This window comes from Rhinolophus ferrumequinum, chromosome 17 (assembly GCF_004115265.2).
Source record: "Rhinolophus ferrumequinum isolate MPI-CBG mRhiFer1 chromosome 17, mRhiFer1_v1.p, whole genome shotgun sequence".
Classification (NCBI taxonomy): Eukaryota; Metazoa; Chordata; class Mammalia; order Chiroptera; family Rhinolophidae; genus Rhinolophus; species Rhinolophus ferrumequinum.
Genome location: NC_046300.1, coordinates 17,623,400 through 17,639,180, shown reverse-complemented (window position 1 = coordinate 17,639,180; position 15,781 = coordinate 17,623,400). Strand labels below are relative to the sequence as shown.

General features: G+C 39.7%; 1 protein-coding gene across 4 annotated transcripts in view; it reads right to left on the bottom strand.

The window, feature by feature from the left end:
• UBP1 (upstream binding protein 1) overlaps positions 1 to 14,841 on the bottom strand; it is a 52,707-nt gene extending 37,866 nt beyond the window's left edge. For 2 of the 4 annotated variants that reach the window (XR_004425457.1, XM_033132471.1), the window contains exons 1-2: positions 14,181 to 14,467; positions 5,974 to 6,125 (exon numbers count right to left, since the gene is read on the bottom strand). Coding sequence is in view for 3 of the 4 variants with exons in the window: in XM_033132471.1 (XP_032988362.1) it covers positions 5,974 to 6,125; positions 14,181 to 14,293 (265 nt within the window). In the remaining variant the exon portion in view is untranslated. Of the gene's footprint in view, positions 1 to 5,973; positions 6,126 to 14,180 lie in introns of all 4 variants that reach the window. The other 2 variants (XM_033132469.1, XM_033132470.1) reach the window with 2 other exon arrangements.
• Between the last annotated feature and the right edge of the window lie 940 nt (positions 14,842 to 15,781).

Below are 15,781 nucleotides of genomic sequence, written 5' to 3'. Positions count from 1 at the left end.
TATAAAACATAGCTTAAGTTTGTTGATTTAAAATAATAAAGACACAAATACATATAAGACACAAGGTCAAGGGTCATTAGTCTCACTGTCTCCCACCTCGAAGTCCTTCAGGGAAAGTAACACACATGGAGCTGTCACCTCCTCTGATGACAATACCTTCTTCTGGAACACCTCAAATGAAGGACCTGCCTGGGGCTCTTCTTGAGGAGGTGTCACTCTTTTTAGAAATATGTCCATGGTGCTTTGCTTGGTTTCTTTCTTTCATCATAGATTTGCTCTTAAGCAGATAATGCACCATAAACAGTCCTCTATTTGATGAAAACCTTTCAGTGTTGAGGTCCATGTTTTCAAACTTTTAAAGGAGTTTGTAGAAGTCTGCAAGAGCTTCTGCTAAACCCTTCATTGTGAATTTTCTTGGAGGTTCTCCTGCAGTTTCCTTTCTCTTGACTCTTCGGCTACGAGTTCCTGTCCCAGTTCCCAAACCTCCTCATTAGTCAGTTTCTCAGGACCCCCTCTAGGAAATCCTCAATGTCGTCATCCCCATCCACACCCAGGGTCAAGTTTTTGCCATCTCAACCACAGCTTTGATTTTTGCAATCTCCTTACTCTTGGCAAATCCTTTGAAGTCGTGGACAAATTTCTTCTTTGAAGTCGTGGACAAACTTCTTAAGTGTCTTCTTCCAGATGCTACTCATACATTCCTTGGTGACATCACCCCAAGCAAGGTTCCTGAGGCAGTCATAGATGTTGTAATCCTTTCAGAATTGCATCAGTGTCATCCTCAGTTGCAGCAATAGCCTGGGCAAAGGTCCTCTTCAGGTTGTAAGTCTTAAAAGTGGCTATAACTCCTTGATTCATTGGTTGGATCAAAGAGCTGGTGTTTAGAGTAAGAAACACCACTTTGATATTGGGATGAAGATAACCAAAAGGTGAATGTCTGGGAGTATTATCAACAATCAAAATCTTGAAAGGTATGTTATTCTCCAAATGGTACTTCTCCATTTCACTGGCACAGCAATTCAGGAGGGCATCTTGGAAGAGAAGCTGGGTCATCCGTGACTTGTTATTGCTTCTGTAGTACACTGGCAGGGTGTGCTTATTGATATGCTTGAAGTCCCTGGGTTCTGTGCCAGATCACAGAGGGTTTCAGTTTGTAGCCTGAAACATTGTCCCCAAGTAAGACTGTTATGCTATCCTTAAAAGCCTTGAAACTTGGCATTGACTTGCCCTCCTTATAGATGAAAGTCCTTATAGGCACCTGTTTCCAGAATATGAAGGTTTCATCCATATTGAATATTTGCTCTGGCTCTGGCAAGTAATTTTCTTCCACAATCAGCCTATAGAGTTTCCAAAAATTCTTCAGCTGCCTTCACATCAGCATTCGTAGACTCAATCTCACTTTCATAGTAGGTAATGAATGATGATTCTTAAATCATTTAAAACACCCAGAGCTAGCAATAAATTCAACATCGGAGTCAGGTCCAGCCTTTTTTTCCAACACCACAAACTTTCTGCTTTGGCTGAGAGTGATACACCTCTGTGCATCATTAGAAGTTTCTCCACGTCTGATATAGGCCCTTCTCCAATTTTTGTTAGTCTTGTTGCTGTCAATGAAGCAGATCCTTTAACAGCTTCTGTCACTTTATTTTTCTTCTTCAAGATGGTAGCGTTGGTGAATGAGACATGTCCAACTGGTGGGCAATAACTATCAATGATTTTTCCACCTCCAGAGTCCTTAATCATTTTTTATTTTGTTTCCAAGCCATGGTCACTTACTGGCAACATTAGCAGTAGGTTTTGTACACTTAGGGGCCACGATGAAAAAAACAACACAAGATTAAATCAGCACCAGAGAAAACGGTGCAATCTAGAGACATAATAAGCACAAGATGTTATGAGGATGCTGCCTGGGTAACACAGCATACTGTTTTACAGCAAACCTTTTTTTTCCAGTTAAGTAGAAAGACTGCAATCTAAAATAGTGATAAAAAGTATAGTGTAAGAAATACATAAACCATGAACACAGTAAGTTATCATCAAGCATTATGTTTTGTACCTAATTGTACTATACTTCTACGACTGGCAGCATAACAGATTTGTTTACACCAGCATCTCCACAAACACGAGTGATGTGCTGCATTACAACGTTATGACAGCTATGACGTCACTAGGTGATAGGAATTCAGCTCCATTATAACCTTATGGGACCACCACCATATATGCAGTCCACGGTTGTCCAAAACATCGTTATACAGTGCACTGATGTAGTAGGAAAAAAATAAAAAAGTGACTGCTTTATTTCTCTCTCATTTATTAGAATAGATGCAGATAAATTCGCATGTGGAAGCTTAGAAGGAATGAAACTTGAGCTGATGGAGGACAACTGCAAGTGCCCTATCTAATCGCTTCTTACAAAGTTATGGAATCCTCTTTTGACAAATAAAGCAATGCTGTCATTTTAAATCATTTTCCTTTATGCAGCTGAAGAGTTCTTTTGAATACAGGAAAACTGATTCATGGGCAGTAAAACTATTGAATAATAATCTGATTCCTAAAAACCAAAAGAGTAAACAAGAAATTGTGTCAATACTTAACATCTCACCATCGAAGATGATGAATAAATGTTACCAAAATGGTGCCAACTGAGGTATACTTTGCAAGAACTTTCCATGGCAATGTCATTCAAGCTAAAAAAATATCCATGGGATTTTACTGGAATTCCTGGATAAAATGAATCAAGTTTAATGATTATTTTGCATATGTATAATTGATTCTCTTTACACTGTATTGCAGAAAAGGCTTCTGTAAAATAATCAAAACCGCATATGTACAACTGACGATATTCTGCTAAGTCTGGACCTGTGCTTCGGTTTAAATAAGATGGGGTGAAAGATACTAAGCAATCTCTCAATGAGGTCCAAACCTTGACTGAATCTAGAAAGAGCTATGGAGCCTCTCTTTAGAAAATTAGATTTATAAAAAAATCTGAAAAGTTTTCATGAAGTTTAGGGAATCATGAAAAATCTTGGATTCAGAACCTTTTGTCAAAGTGATAAACGCTAGGAGACAAGTCTGTGAAAGAACTGCATAGACATATTTGTAATATATGTATTTGACACTCATGTAAGCATTATATTAAAGGTATTTTAATTTCTTTTTAAAAGGTATATAAAAGTAGAATTCCTTTATGATCATTTGAATGTATTTTTACTGATTATTGAAATATATTTTTAAAAAATACAGTGATACCTTGGTTTTAGAACGTAATCCGTTCCGGAAGTCCATTCGAGTTCTGAAACGTTTGAAAACCGAGGCATGGTTTTCCCATAGAAAGTAATGCAAAAGGGATTAATCCGTTCCAGACCTTTAAAATCAACTCCTAAAACAGCAAATTTACTATGAATTTTACTATCTAATAATACCACAGATCGATAAAATTTACGGCGTTTGTAAACTGAAATGGTCGTCAATGGAGACGTTCGAAAACCGAGGTACTACTGTATGTCTACATATGCAGTCCACCTACCCAATTTTTTTCTTAAAAGACTATTAGAAATCAACGCAATTCTACAACCAAGAAAATACCCATCCCTACTACTACAGTGAGCAGAGTCAAGTGCAAGAAAATCACCATTTATTATATTGGTAACAGTCAAGCTAGAGTATAACCTGGAAGGGGGACACAAGACAGTCACCTCGGGTGCTGGAAATATTAGACATAAGTAGTGGTTTCAAGGGAGTAACTAACATATGTAAAAGTTCATTGAGCTTGGGCCGGCCCGGTGGCTCAGGCGGTTAGAGCTCCATGCTCCTAACTGCGAAGGCTGCCGGTTTGATTCCCACATGGGCCAGTAGGCTCTCAACCACAAGGTTGCCGGTTCAACTCCCGCAAGGGATGGTGGGCTGTGCCCCCTGCAACTAGCAACGGCAACTGGACCTGGAGCTGAGCTGCACCCGACACAACTAAGACTGAAAGGACAACAACTTGAAGCTAAACGGCACCCTCCACAACTAAGATTGAAAGGACAACACCTTGACTTGGAAAACAGGCCTAGAAGTACACACTGTTCCCCAATAAAGTCCTGTTCCCCTTCCCCAATAAAATCTTATAAAAAAAAAAAATCTCTTAAAAAAAAAAAAGTTCATTGAGCTATAACTTAACATTTTGCACACTAATGTATATACTTCATTTATTTTTTTAAAAAATTTAACCTTAATTAAATTGACACCGAGCAAGGTAATCAACTGCTCTAAGTTTCAGTTTTTAAATCTGTAAAATGGATTAATAAAATTTTTCCTGGGTTTATTGTGGGAATGAATTTAACATGTGAAGTAGTTAGTACAATGCTTCATACACAGTAAACATTCAGAAACTGTCAGTGCAATAAATCATCACTATAGATGGTAGATAGCAACTTTTATCAATATGAACTATATTTATTATACTATTATACTTTACTATACTATGTTATTATACTATATTATACTATTATTATTAAGCCAATAATAGTAATAGTGATAAATTATGGATACTTTCCCCAGGCCAAAGGACAGATACACCAACATGTTCCTTTAAACAGAGGTGGGTGGGTGGGTGGGTGTGTGTGGGTGTGTGTGTGTGTGTACTCACTCATCGCATGGTATGCATATAATTGAACTTATTGAACCATTCAGAGTAAGAAAAATTCAGGTTATTTCCTTTTTTGTCATTAGAAATAAAGCTACAGTGAATATCCTTGCCCCTACAGTGTTTCTTCTGGTATTTTTATGTCTAAAACAGATTATTATATAAACTCTTAAGGTTCAAATATGAAACTTACATCTCAAATAACTGAATGCCTACCCAAACAAATACTAAATCTACATTAATAACAAAGGTAAGGTATTGCAATAGGTGCCACAGATAGAATTACTTGAAGTAAAACCTCACAGATCCTAAACTTATATATGAAAAGTTAGAAATAAGTTATTCTTTCACATTTCTGAACGTTAATCACAAGTAAATAGTCTAAACTCTGTGATTCTTTCCAAAAGTTCAAATAATTAAAGATTCTAGTTAATGACAGAAAAATAATCACAATGTACTCTTAAGTGAATAGCTGTTAATTCTATTTTTTTTTTGGAATACAATAGACAAAAACACAAGGAAATATACCTAAATGTTAATTAGTTAACTTGGTGGTATGCAACAGCAGTCAATTTTAGCTTTACCCCTTGATACATTTCCCAATTTTTCTACCAAGAATATGTACTATTTTTATAACAACTAAATGGTCAAATTGTTAAAAAAAAAATCAGAATTCAATATGTTTTCAGTATATGTATCCAACAAATTAATTCCTGCATAACAAAGTACTTTTGTTTACACTAGTAAGTTACACTGGCCTGTGCCCAAATCGCTAATAGCACCTGAAAACAAATCCCTTATACTACTGAAGGTAAATTCTATCCCCAACATCTCTATTTTCCATTCTGCCCTCTCACTTTCTTATCATCAACATATAATATTCTCATAAAGTATAAAAAAGAGAATGGGCAGACAAAATATGACATGATTTACTTTAGTCACAGCCTCCATCTTGCTATAGCTTGTGTCTATTTTCAGCACAAATCTGCTTCATATCTGAGATCCAGGTTCCTTGCTAGCTGGACTTCTGATTCATTCTCAAGTTCCATATTGAAACCACTGTTCCTAAAAATAACTGACATCCTTTCCTACTTAAACCTCCTTTGAATTCTGTCTGAAAAGCCCTGTAATAAATCTTGTTCCACAGACCCTTTTTATGCAAATCAGTTTCCACAAACTATTACTTTGTTGGCGCACAGTAAAATTCCTACAACTTTTGTTAACTGAAGTCATAAAACTTAAAACAAGAATCTAATTTGAAATCATGGCCAGTAATCTAAGCTGAAATGCCAAAACATCCATTCAGGATTTTTGTAAATTCTTCCATAAAAATATAACATACTCACCTTGGTTCAAGTAAGTGAGCGTTTCATCATGCAGTTTTACTGCTGGAGACGTTGCAGCACACATTACATACTGAAAGGGCGGGTGCTTAGTTTCATCATCCAATGGAAGGCTGGAATCTTCCTGCTTGAAAATGGGCAATGCTAAGACATCACTGAAAAGCAAAAAAAAAAAAAAAAAAAAGTTAGGGGTAGTTTCTTTTAAAATTTAAGACCAGAAATTATATGCAGAATAAAAGAACTTTTAATGCTAATCTGGCTCCCCGAAAAGACAATATTAATAACCCATATCTCTGTGGGTGTGAGGGGAATGGGAGCAGCTATGATTAGGTAGATAAGTATTTAATAGTTTAATAAAGTCCATGCTACAAATAAAGAGATCACGCTAATACACGATACTTTAAAAAAAAATACTTCAAAAAATTCTTTGAAAACTTTACACTCCGTATTGTTCCTGTAAAAAAAAAAGCAAGTCAAGAGTGCATAGCTACTTGTTTTGAAAAGTACTAACTATTACAGCTGCCAAAGGTAGGTCACATTGGCACCATGAAATCACAAAGAAGCATTTGATTAAAATGGTACTTTACAAAGTTTCCTGCTAGGCCTGGCAAGTGCTGAGAGCGTGAAGCTTCAGGTTTTGTCAAAAACAATGGCTTCTTCTGAGAAGCAAACAGTAGCAGTAGAAACAGCTGCTATTTTTTTCTCCCAAGAATAACTTGGGGCACTGATTGGGAGGGGGGTTGGGGGGCCTTCTGGGGGTCCAGTATATTCCGTTAACCTGGGAAGTTAAACACACATGGATGTGTTGGTTTGCTTAAAAACAACAACAAAAAATACCAGCTGAGATATAATTTACATACCATAAAACTCACCCTCAAAAAACAATCTTGTACCCACTAGCAGTCACTCCCTATTCCTATTCCCCTACCCTACCCCCAGCCCCTGGCAACCACGATCTACTTTGCCTCTATAGATTTGCCCATTTAATGCTAATGAAATCATGTGGCCTTTTGTGACTGGCTTCTTTTCCTTAGTATACTTTCAAGGTCCACCCATTTTGTAGCATGTATCAGTACATCATTCCTTTTTACAGCTGAATGATATTCCATTGTATGGATGTGCCACATTCTGTTTATTCATTCATCAGATGATGGATTAATAATCAATTATTACTAAAATGGAAAATGAAGTATCCAGATAATTCAAGATTGTAATTTCTTCTAGGTTGAACTGTAAGTAAATTCCAGAACTGATGAAATACACCAATTCACTAATTCAAGAAGCCCAAATAACCAAAGCATGATAAATATAAAGACATCCACATCCAAATACATCAAAAAAATTTGTAAGCTAGTACAGTGCGTGAATGCTCAATTTTCTAAGGACCAAGTAAGGGAATCAGTTGAAAATAGGCATGGGGAAGAGCAGTTGTGGGGATGAGGGGAAGTCATCAAGTCCTCTAGTAGGAAATGTGGAGAGGAAACAGCTGACATTGGTGAAACTACTAAACAGCCAAAAGGATGCACTTGAGAGCTGAGGTTTGAACTTAAAGTGATATCAAATCAATGCTTTTCTAGAGCCACATTCAGATCCTGGAGGGAAAAAAAAAAGCAAGATACAAGACAAAAAACAAAAGAAAGCATTCTCAACTGATTTTCTTCCCATCCAGCAAGATCATACTCTATGTACTACCTTGAGAAGACTTCTCAATTATTAAGTAGGTAACCAAAGGGTACAGTGGGAAGAAACAGAGGTCAAACCAGCTCTGGAGCTTCAAATTCCAGCTCTGCCATTTGTTGAGTGACACTATGACAGGCTCCTTAACTTCTCAGAGCTCTAATAATGGGTTTTTAACTTAGAAGAAAACATTTTAAGTATTAATATCTAAACTCCAGGCACACATTAGATCAGAGAGTATTAAAGTGTGGTCCCTGGAATCCTGGGGAACCTGTGACTCTTTCAAGGGGGTTGAGAAAGTCAAACGTATTTTCAGAATAATACTAAAACATCTATCTGCCTTTTTCACTTTATTGACATTTGCACTCATGGCACAAAACCAATGGTCGTTAAAACTGTTGGTGTGAGTCAAGGCAGTGGCACCAAACTGTACTAATAGTCACTGCATAAAAATTAATTTTATTATATATTGTCCTTGGGTAGGTATATATTCTTGTTACATACACACCTGAGGATATGATTGTCTGAAAGAAGAGTTTTTATGCAGCTGTGATCTGTGAGCTGACCTAGAAGTCTCTCTTGCAGAGTACTTCAATTTTTACTTGAAAGAAAAACTGACAAACTATGATTATTCAGACCTGGGTATTTGAAAGAAATTTCCTAAACAATGAGTAAATTGAGCCCATTGTTTACACTGTGATAGAATTTGTTGCCAATGATCCGAATCCTCCATGTGCTTTCTCTAATGAGATGGTGGTGATATTAAGGAATGCAATTGTTTGATAGTGGTAATATTAAGGAATGTGATTTTTTGATACTGCATAGTGAAAAGTGTCAACATTTAGATCTGCATAACTCTGGAAATTACTGTTTTCCCAATGAACAATGCATGCATATTTCAAAATTATGCAGAGTAAGAGATTCATTCAAAGTTCAAGACAGACCAATTGCTTCTAATGTAACATACAAAAAGCGAAATGATAGTTTCATATTCCACATTGCAACTTTAAGAAACTACCACTTGTCAAGTGCTGGTATAGTATCAAAAAAGAATATCCAAAATTTAAAAGAGCTGATAAAATAATCTTCCTTTTACCAACCACATATCTATGTGAAACTGGATTTTCTTCACATATGCCAACCCCAACAATATATTTCCATAGTAGGTTAAGAGGATCCATTTGTTTTTCTAAGCCAGAAATTAAAAAGATATGCAAAAAGCATAAGACAACACTTTTCTTCTCACTGTTTTGTTCTGGAAAATAGTTTTAATGGAAAATATATATATATTTTTTCTTTACAGGACTTTACTGGGGAACAGTGTGTACTTCCAGGCCTTTTTTCCAAGTCAGGTTGTTGTCCTTTCAATCTTAGTGGTGGAGGGTGCCATTCAGCTTCAAGTTATTGTCCTTTCAGTCTTAGTTGGGGAGGGCGCAGCTCAGCTCCAGGTCCAGTTGCCGTTGCTAGTTGCTGGGGACGCAACCCACCATCACTTGTGGGAGTTGAACCAGCAACCTTGTGGTTGAGAGGAGGTGCTCCAACCAACTGAGCCATCTGGGAGGCAGCTCAACTTTCAAGGTGCCGTGTTCAATCTTAGTTGCAGGGGGCGCTGCCCACCATCCCTTGAGGGACTCGAGGAATTGAACTGACTGACAACCTTGTGGTTGAGAGTGGAAAATATTTCTGATAATATATGATGGCTTGTAATTGTTATTTTAAATTAATATTTAAATTTCTTGATTATGAAGGGACTACAAAACACACAGCATACTATTCCATTCAGACAGATTGAGACAAAGTAATCCATAAATGAATGACACCAACAGAGGTCCTACTCTACTCAGTCATTCTGCTAAAATGACAGGGATCTTTTAAAAGCTAAATAGGTCAGATATATTCTATCTTTGCTTCCAAAAATTTTTACATGTTTAGAAACAACAGCTCTGACCACTCCATATCAAGATTGTCAGTCATAAAAGAGAAGGAAAGACTAAGGAATTGCCACTGAAGAAGACAAAAACTAAATACAATAAGGCATCCTAGACTGAAACCTGGATTAGAAGGACAATGGATGAAAAACCGTGAAATCCAAATGAATTTTGTACTTCATATAACAGTACTGCACCAAGCCAGCTTTAAAATTGTACTCTGGTTATGGAAGTAGGAGAAGCTGGGTGAAGGGTTTGTCAACTTGCTAGACTATCTTTGTAACTTGTAAACCTAAAATTATTTAAAGTTTTTTTTTAAGTTAGAAAATTCAACTGCCAATACATGAATAAATTAATAAAAAAACTAGTTTTGTTATAGTTGATATCAGGACAATTTCACAATATTCAAAAAAACTTGGAAAATTAAAAAAAAAAAGACTACCACCAAGGTTCAACACAGAACTATTTCATATCTATTATGATATGTCCCAAAGCAAGCAAAATAATTACACAGCTTCTTTTTAAATTTACCCATAGAACCTAAAGCAAAGATGAGGCATCAGATGGTATTACCACCAATAGCAAATGTTTAAGTATGTCTTGGCAAACTGACAGGTGTCAGTCACCGTGATGAAACATATCAAGTTTATGAGACCATAATCAATAAACTGCCAAGTTTCAAACAGCCATGACTGAAGGATATAAACTGTATTGAATGTTACTTTTAGTGGGGGGAGGGGACACTCTAACTTTTAAAATTGAACACAATAAAATCTATGGACAAACAAGAGAAAGTATGTAAATTAGTTGAGAGTTCTGAGTCTATGTAAGTTACTCCTTGAATATAAATTTCAATAGTCAGCAAATCTTTTTCCAAGGCAATCAAAGCCTATTATTAGAGTCTGTCCTTTAGAGCAGGGGTAGGCAAATCCAAGGGCCAAATTCAGCCAGCTTGTTTTTATACAACCATGTGAATGGTTTTTACATTTTTAAAAGAGTTGTAAACAAACAAAAAGTGACAGAGACCCTCTGGCCTGCAAAGCCTTAAATATTTGCTGTCTGGCTTTTTACAGAAAAGGTTTGCCAAATACTGCTTTAAAGTAATAAATTTAAAAACCAGTATGAACACTATAATCTGAAATCAATTATGATTTTTGATCAGGAATTTAGTAAATTCTTCCCTATACTTCAGCCAAGATTAAATCCAGAAAGCTTCTAACTTTGAAATCAAATTTCACTGACCCTAAATTTTTCTATACTTCTAAGACATGTTATCTACTCAAGGACATTCTGTTTTAGCATGAGACCAAAAGAAAATCATCTGCTATTAATAGCCATAAAATAAACCATATCCTTAGTAATCTTTTACTAACTTAACACTGATCAAAGCTGAAATTTTGCCATTACCTCACAAGGCCTATAAACTGCCATTTTAACCTATCACTCAGTATAGGAAATTTGTCTTCACCTCAAAGCAGTTTTGATTTAGCAAATTATTTGTAAACTATGGATGAATCTCCCCACCTCAGAATATATAAAGTATAACTTTTATTTCAAAACAGACTTATACCACAGTGAAGTTTAACAGGGCTCAGACCAATGTCGTTTGTAAGATAATAATTTAATATCATAGTTTTTATGTGTAATCTAAAGAAGTTGCATTACTTTTTAAATCCTGAAAATTAACTTGCTACAGATTATAAATTTCATGCGAACAGTAAGATGGAAAAGAAAATTACCAGGTGGCCCAAAAGATCTTGCAGAAGTTTTAATGAGTTTTACTTTTTAAAGTTATTTAGTTATCTGCTCATTATTTCACAAAACACGCATGACCCAGATTTCAAGTTACAATGGGTTTCAGCCTACATTCAGTGAGTAGGAAAACTCAGCCTTCATTTGGAATGGTAGTGTCACTGACAGGCCACTTGGGCCAATCACTTTAACATCTATGAGCGTACGCTTACTTGCTTATAAAGACGGGTCTATCTCTTCATCCATCTCTAGAATCCTGCTTTGTAACTAAGATTTTAAAAAACATTTATGCCCTGCCTCATTTAGAATCTCCAGCAGCTCCTACCTCATGTACAAATGTGGTATAGCAGTACACATAGAAAACGCACAAACACACAAAATGAGGAACCAGGGAAAGAAAAAAAAGGGAAGCAAAGGTAGTATCAAAAATCAGCCTCCACATACCCCAATACTATCAGCCTACATCACTTACTGCAAATATATTAAGTCAGACTATTATTGAGAGAAACCATCTCTTTCTTTCAAGATTGCCACCCCAAAAGCTAAGAAACCATTTCCTAAAGGAAGTCTTTAAAATCCCTCGTTTTAATCCCTCCAAAAAGCAAGTACAGTAAGCATACTTCATTTTGAAAGAAAAAAGCAAAGCTGCCTATAAATTTTTATCAAGAAGTCGCTTTTCAAGTAATTTCAAATTTAGCGCTTCAAGTTTATTTCTTCAACTTGAGAGAACAAATGAAAGAGAAGACAAGCATCAATAGCCTTACTTCCCATTTTACACCAGCCCTCCCAGAGCTCCAGGTCCAGGCCGGGAAGTACAAGTGCAATCAAAGGCCAGCAACAGCCTAAAGCATTTTTCAGGCTTTCTCCTTATGAAATCAATTTTGGAATTTCCTAAGTTTGAATTCGAAGTAAAGGGTCTTAAATTTGCATGAGGCAGGTACTCTCATGGGCTCCTTAGTTTTTGAGGAACAAATGTTGAGGAGTAAACTGATACCAAAAGTACACGAATAGACAAAAATGGTATTTGCCTTCAAAGATACTTGAAAATTTAGATTAAGTGACACATACTATATAACCAGTAACCAAAAACATTCAGTGGAAAAAGTTTCCCCATGAAGTGTTGCAAAAGACACAGAATTACAAGGATGTCAGGCATTACTTTAAGAACACAGTCAGGGGAAAGGTTTAATATCAAGATTTTATTTCCTTTTCACATAATGCCTTTCCATATGTGCAAAGGATGTATTTCCTTTGCACATAATCGAAAGTGCATTAGTTGGCCAAATAACTAAAACAAATAAAACTAGGAAAAAAACTAAAAGCTCAAAATAACCCTCGATAAGCAAAGTTCACAGTAGCAAACTTTCATTTTGCCATAACTGAGGATTGAGAAGCAACTGTAGAGACACACTGACTTGGCTCCATGTGCCCTTATTCCTTAACTGGAAGTCCAGGGTCTCAAGGAACAGCATGGCCCTTGTGGCCTGTCTTTTCACAAGGAAATCACCATGTCGCGTCCAGTATTCCCATCTGGGTCGACCCTATGACTTTTCAGTAGCTCAGTTTCCTCAACAACTGAGACGGTTGTTCCAGAAAATAAGCCACCTCATCCAGAACCCTCAAGTTTCAAGTTACACAACGGCAGAGAGGAGTGCCAAGTTCAGGGAGATTGGTACAGACCGAATCAGGGTCAGAGACTGGTGAGCCAGGGTCAGAGACTGGTGAGTGAAAGCTCTCCCTCCAGCACTTCCTCACCCTAAGAAACACCTCCACCTTTCTGAGAATTCTTTATAGCCCAGAGTTTCCCCTTAAGGTTTCAATGCTGAATACTTCAGAGAGCAGCCCCCGCCATCCCAGGCCTGCTCTGACCCAGAAGTCTTTCTTCTTTAGGACATTGATGCTCCCTGTCCTCTCCTAAAGCTACAGTGAGATGTATGGGAAGCTCCTGGGAAACTGGACAGCACTTCAAAGACGTCAGGTATCAAAGGACGTATTTGGAAAATTTCACTTAATTCCCATCAATGAAAAGCTGCCAAAACATCAAATTTTATACATTGATCGGGTGAAGTTACAGAATATAAACTATATTTCAATAAAGCTAAGAAATAAAAATAAAGAGCTGCCAAACTGATAGGAGTTAAAAAACAATATTCTTCGGGTAAAGGACAGAGGCTAAACTCAAATCTGTTTCAACTTCTCGAAATTAAAAAAATGAATGGCTGCTGGTACAGACAGTAGAGACTAAACACTATTGTTTGTGGTGAAATCACTGCATCTTAAAGCCTTCTTCAAAAGGAAACAGCCTAAGAGGATAGTCCCCAAAATGAAAATTTTCACTTTGAGGGAAAAAAAAAGTTAACGTGCTTCTCTACCGTGATTATTTTCACATATAATTACTATTGCAGTATCAACTGATTAAAAATTGCAAATAGAAAAGACTAGAATGTAGAACAGAGTTGGAACAGATACCAAAACCTTGGAGAGTTATTTTCCCAACACAAGTCTTGCCATTTCGTACACTGTATTCCAGCTCTAAGTGGCCTGTAAATCACTTGCAAGAAAAGGAAGCCCCTTCCCCCACCAATCCAAGCCATCCTTACATTCAGACGTTTTTACATCAAAAATAAAGCCCTCAAGTGTGGTTTCAGGGCCAAAGCTTGCAGGGCCACCCTCCCAGACCCATCACTGGGGCGGGCATTAGCGACGAGGCTCCATGGCCCCGACGGCCACGCGGCAGGGGAGGCCGGGGCACAGCTGATCACTGCTGCGCCTGGCAAGGGCCCAGGGTCGTGCAGGCGTTTCCCAAGAGGTCAGAGGCTTCCGCCTGCCCGTCTGACCCAAAGCGTCCAGTACCTCATGCTGTAGGCGCCGGCGCCCAGCTCCTGCCCGATGCCCGAAAGGCTGGCGTCGAAGTCGTGCACCAGCCCGGACTCGATCACCTCGTCCATCTTGAGCACCCAGGCCATCTTCCGGCCTCGCCGTCGCCCGGCGCGCAGCGCGGCCTCCGCGAGCGGGGCGAAGGGGCCGGAGCTCCGCGGGAGCGTCCTGGGGGAGGGCGCGGGTGAAGCCTCCGGCGGCGCGGCGAGTGGTCACCAGCGGCGGCCCGGCCGGAGGCCGGGACGAAAGCGGCCGGGGCCCCGCGGGCAGGGCACGGCGAGCAGCTGCAGCGGGAGCGGCAGGGCCGCCGGCAGCGCCTCCCTCCCGCGGGCGTCGGCCCCGCGCCTCATGCCGCCGCCGCCCACCCCCTGAGCCGCTAGTGCTGCAGCAGCCGCCGCCCGCCCCACCCCGGGGCCCCCGGCCGCATCCTCCCCAGGACTGCGCGGGGGCGGGAGCTCACCGCGCCCCGACGACCGTGCCGGGGTGAGCCCGCCCGTCTCCCGATATTTGGTTTGGACCCCCGGCCTTCGGCCCGCCCGCCCAGGCTCTAGCGCCCCGCCGCCCCGGCCAACCCCGACGACGCCGCTCGGTCGACCCGGACGCTGGCTTCAAGGCTCCGGCTCGAGCTCACTCGCCGCTTCCGCCTCCTGCAGCCCCGCCCCGGCCCCGCCCCCGAGTTCGCCCCTAGCTGACGCCCGCCCCGCAGGGCCCCGCGCTGGGGGCACTCCCGGCGCTTCACCGCGGAGGAACTGTCCAGGCCGCGCAGCGCGACCCCGCCCACGCGGCAGGTTCCCAGCCCCTGCGGCCTTGCTGTCTCCCAGCACACCGGCACAGGAAGAGGTGGTGCCAAAAGGGCTGCCAATTTCCGCCCATCCAGAGAGGTGAGCTGATTGACAGGCGACCTGTACAATAATGGCAAGTACTTGGTCGAGGTTCCCGTGAGTCTCTATGTCCCTGTATTAAACAGCCAATCAAAATGTTCTTCCTCTTGGGGACTGAATTTGCTGCCAAAAGAAAAAGTTCATTGGACCGCACTAGAGGAAGCGTCCCTAAACGCCACTTCCCGTGGTGCTTTACTCCTCTATGGTCTTTGTGGGTAGTCTAGGGATTTTGCTCACACTACAGATGAGAACGTGGTTGGGAGTTTTAGCGAATAGTCTGGCACCCTATCTGGTGACTTAAAGGCTCATTGGGCAGAAAATCTTGATTGACATGAGTGTAAGCCAATCAACGCTCGGAGAAAGGGTTCTGGAAGGTCTTCCCTCAACTGCTGATTGCTGGGAACATTATGGCGAGCTTGAGTTCAACTATGGGTTCAGTCGCAGTAACAGCTTACAGTCATGTTATCTAGCATGGTTCTGGGATTCATTAGCTATGTGATTTTTTTCACTCAGGGCCTCTCCTCTGAGTGCAGTCCTATGGCTGGGGCTAAAGTCACCTGGAGGGCTTCTGTACTAAGGAATACAGAAGAAATAATATGGAGTCACCATAGTCAATCTGCTAAATTGTTAAAATTAAGTAGATTGAGGCATGAGGAAATGACTGTTCTTGTTTTAACTAGCCTGGGAACTTAAACT